This window comes from Trichechus manatus, unplaced genomic scaffold (genome assembly GCF_000243295.1).
Source record: "Trichechus manatus latirostris isolate Lorelei unplaced genomic scaffold, TriManLat1.0 scaffold00412, whole genome shotgun sequence".
NCBI lineage: Eukaryota > Metazoa > Chordata > Mammalia > Sirenia > Trichechidae > Trichechus > Trichechus manatus.
In genome coordinates, this window is record NW_004444348.1 from 66862 (window position 1) to 71573 (window position 4712).

The 4712-nt window shown below is 33.9% G+C and overlaps 1 protein-coding gene across 1 annotated transcript in view; it reads left to right on the plus strand.

Annotated features, from left to right (window-relative positions):
* The window catches only part of CUNH12orf50 (chromosome unknown C12orf50 homolog), a 44600-nt gene that overhangs the window by 19482 nt on the left and 20406 nt on the right, over window positions 1–4712 (plus strand). The window contains exon 7 of the mRNA XM_023725800.1: window positions 2122–2232. Within this exon, the coding sequence (XP_023581568.1) occupies window positions 2122–2232 (111 nt within the window). The remainder of the gene's footprint in view (window positions 1–2121; window positions 2233–4712) is intronic.

Below are 4712 nucleotides of genomic sequence, written 5' to 3' on the forward strand. Positions count from 1 at the left end.
GAAAAGATAGCTTGGCCCCAAAAGGACAAAAGATAAATCAGAGAATGAGGTTAGTGGGAAATAAGGGTGTATTTGTTCATTGAATAAGTTTCCTAGGTGCAGAGGTGATGCTGGTGGACAATTCCAAGGGTCTGGCCTTCATGGAACTTACTCTGTGGTGAATCATATTTTGCTGTTGGGGAATATTTTGCCCTTGAAAGAATGATAGGAAGAGCGCAGTGTTTCCCTAGGTTGAACTTAAAAACAAGTTTTGGAGCAGTAGGAATGATTTGAATTCATCCCTTCCATCAAAAAAAAAAAAAAAGAAAGAAAGAAAGATAGTTGAGAAGTTGCCCAAGATCTAAATGAGTACAGGATAAAGAGTATCTAGATTGCAATTCTTGTAAGTCCGTATGTGGTGAACTATTTAAACATATGGCGCTAGGTGGCAGCAACACACTATCAGATGGTAGGATAGTCTGAAAGCCCTAGCTGATAGGTGGAAACTATCCAGGGAAGAGCAAGTTGCAGATCCATGTTGTTGTTGTGTGCCCTTGAGTCAATTTCAACTCATAGAGACCCTAAATGAAAGAGTAGAACTGCCCCACAGGGGTTCCAGGCTATAATCTTTACGGGAGCAGATCGCCAGGGCTTTTCTGCCTTGGAGCTGCTGTTGGGTTCAAACGGCTGATCTTTCAGTTAGCAGCCAAGTGCTTAAAAATTCCACCACCAGGGCTTCTTGTAGATCCATACTACCCAGATAGAGAAAACACACACACACACACACACACACACACACACACACACCAGAAAACCCAAGTTAGCAACACATACTCAAAATGACAGATTATAAAGACAATGATATGTATGTTTACTTTATGTTAAGCTTTTAAAGCTTTTTATTTTGAAATAATTTGTTAATTCCTATATAGACTTCACTTGGATTTCCCCCAAATCTTAACATTTTACCACATTTGATTTTTAACTCTATCTGTATATACATATACACAATCTTAGATTTCTAGTGCTGTTGTAACAGAAATACTACAAATAGGTGAGGTGGCTTTAAAGAACAGAAATTTATTTTCTCATAGTTCTGGAGGCTAAAATTCCAAATCAGGTTGATTTCTTCCTTGTCAGTAGCCCCACGTTTTCTTGGTTCTTGACGATCCTCACGACATCTGTCTTCCCCGTATGTGCTTGTCTGTCTCTGTGTCTATGCTGCTCCTTATATAACTCAGAAGTGATTAGGTTTAGGATCCACCTTACAATGGTATGACCTGAACTGATTGATTGATTGATTGTATTATATTAGATTGCATTATGGAATGTGATTACATTACATTACACTCACAGGTATAGGGGTCAGGACTTCAGTACGTATTTTGGGGGAACACAGTTCAATCCATAACATTGACATAATTATTATTGTTTTCTGAACTGTTTGAGAGTAAGTTGTAGACAGATGCCCCTTTACTTGTACATAACCATGTTATAATTATCAAGATCAGGATATTAACACTGATCCAATATTATTATTTATAGACTTTAAAAAATTTACCAATTGTCCCATTAATAACCTTTATGGCAAAATGAATTTTATTTATTTTTTTATTTCCTGTTCTAAGATCCAATTCAGAATCAAATATTCCTTTAGGTTGTAATGTCTCTTTCATTTATACTTTTAACAGTTTAAAGAAAATTGTATAAGGATGTATAAGGAAGAGAAAGAGAATAATAATCACAGTATCATTAACATTCTGTAGTCAATAGTAGACTCTAATACTGTTTACTAAAATTGATCAGGGTGAATTGATAAAAACAAAGAAATGTTACAAAATTCATTGTATGAAAAAGACATAAAACATGCTATAAACATTATGCACACATAATAGTGTTAGATCTCTCAAATTCTTTTAATGGCCACTTGAAAAATTATCTAAACAGAACAAGAAACTTGCTGCTTTGCTGACTTAATTATAAAATGTGCTTAAAATTCATGTGCATAGAAACTTATTGTTCATTAGATCGTTGTGAATATAATACCTGCACTTTTAGACTTTTTACTTTGTATATTCTATCATAAGCTTCTTATTTGATCACGTAATTGTTCCTCAGCTGACTTAATTTTTTCATATCCAGGGGATGGTCTTACGGTTCCAACAAAATTTAGCCTAATTGAACGGCAAGGTGAGATAAAAGCATCGTTGGATGGGAAACCAAGGACTGACATTGCTGCTTTTGAAAATGGAGGTAGGTTAACTTATTACTGGTTGACTATGACCACATTACTTTACAGATGATAAATTAATCTGAATTTTCTCTCTCATAATTATTTTGTTTAATATTTTCCTTTTTTTGGCCTATTTATTTTTGTTAAACATAGAGAGTCTACGTATGTGTTACCAAGTCAGATGCTCTCTGAGGTCAGGGTCTCACCAAATGCTTTGGGAAGTTGCACTCGGTGTGCGAGACATTCCATTCTTTCATATATGAGAAATCTTCCAGGGTGTGCGTGTGTGTGTGTGTGTGTGTGTGTGTGTGTGTATGTAGACACAAATCCAGGCTATAATAAATGCAGGTTTTAAGTAAATGCTATCATATACTATCACAAAGCTGTAAACAGATGAGGCACTTAATAATTCCTTGTTTATTTGAATATGTCTATATAATGCAGCTTTATTCAAGTATATTGTATCATTTATGCCAAGGCATAACATCCTTATTGTGTTGTATAGCTCAAATGTTTTGGAACTGCTTCCTAGAATCCTTTAACAGAAAATTGTAAGCCTTTGTTTTAAAAAAATAGAGACTTTTTTGAAGAGGAAGGAGAGTGTGGTTAGCAGGAAGAATGTGTGTGAGGAGGAAGGAGAAGGTTACTAAAGGGTATCAGTATATACCAATGTGTTGACACACACTAGTGATGCTTTTCACAGTTACTGCTTCATCCATTTTCAACCATTCTCTTCTGTCTACAATTTTTTCAGGTACAAAATAATTTGATTCTTTCCTTTCCTTTCTCTTTTATCCACTGCAGAAATTTTAGACTAGCTATCATTGTTTGGTTGCCTTGAAGCAATAAGCTTTAGCTATAAGTAAGAAACATTGGAGTTTACACTGTCTATATGACCTAGTGGTGAACAAAACTGGGATCCACCTAACATAACCAGTTATAATTGTACATTTTGGTGAAATATTATTATATCATATTGCCTTTTCGGTTAATAAAAGGTTATTTTCCATAACTGAGAAATTGGTGCTTTCATCTAAGAAATAATATTTTCTTTTTTTTGTGACATCAGTAATGTATTTCCTACTTTTAGGGGACTTAGAAAATATGAGAATGCCATTATGCTTTTGTTAATCTGTCTAATAACATTGTTAGAGTAATAAGTTGGGTAAACAACCATACCAAGAGTAGGTTAAAATTTCTCCATCCTCTCGGATACTAGGTTTCTGGCATAATCAGGCGTGTTAATTCTCCAGGCATTGTAATGTTCTCTATGTCACTAAATAGCATGAACTCCTTGGTTCTTATACGTATGTATGAGAGCAATGTAAATATATTTAGATCACTGCATTGATAAAGCATCTTCAGAAATTGAAATCATAATTATTGAGCCCATATTAAATTTGAAGAAAAGCTCTTGAGACATTCTTTTTAGTCTTAATACTATCTAAGTGTTTTATTAGGATTTAACTTACATAAGTATGCAAATTGAGAATGTATAGCTTGATGAATTTTACGTGTGTATGTCCATGTATCCACATTTACTGCACTGCAGGAGGCTCCCTTTATCCAAGTCAGTTACCCCCTTTGAAACTACTCTGATCGCTGCTACATAGGTTCATTTTGTATTTCTTGACTTTAAGTAAGTAGAAGTGTATAGCTTGTCCTCTTTTATATTTGGATTCTTTTACTCAATACTATTTGTGTGAGACTAATTTTTCTTTTATGGATCATGCTTTTGGTGTTATACCTAAAAAGTCATTGCCAAACCCAAGGTCACTTAAATGTTATCCTGTGTTATCTTCTAGAGCTTGTATTGTTGTGTGTCTTACATTTAGGTCAAGTCCTCTGTGAAAGGTGTAAGGTCTGTGTCTAGATTCTTTTTTTTTGACTTGTGGATGTCCAGTTGTTCCAGCACCATTTGTGTAAAAGACTGTCCTTTCTCCATTGAATTGTGTTTAATCCTTTGCTAAAGATCAGTTGACTATATTTGTGTGAGTCTATTTCTGATGATCTCTATTCTGTTCCATTGATCTGTGTATCTATTCCTTCATCAATACCATACCATTTTGATCACTGTAGCTTTATATTAAGTCTTGGATTTAGGTAGTGTTAGTCTTCCATCTCTGTTCTTCTTCAGTATTGTGTTGACTATTCTGGTTTTTCTGGGTGCCATTTTTAAGATGGTTATTGGAAACAAGTATTTTATGTTAAGAAAAATGTAACTTGCATGGTAATGAATATGGAAATTACATATATAAGTAACATTTAAAGCAATTCTGGATATTTATCCTGAAAAATAGGAGACTTTAAGGGATATAAAAACTGATTTCATATATCTAAATATGATATATGGAAATAAATTATATTTGCACTGAGTGACTCTACAGGGTGGAGGTAAAGATTGTTATAAGCTAAAGGAAAGTTAATTTTTGACAAATATATGAATTTTCTTGTAATTATTTGTATCTAAACATTTGTTGTTGTTGCTGTTAGCTGCAAT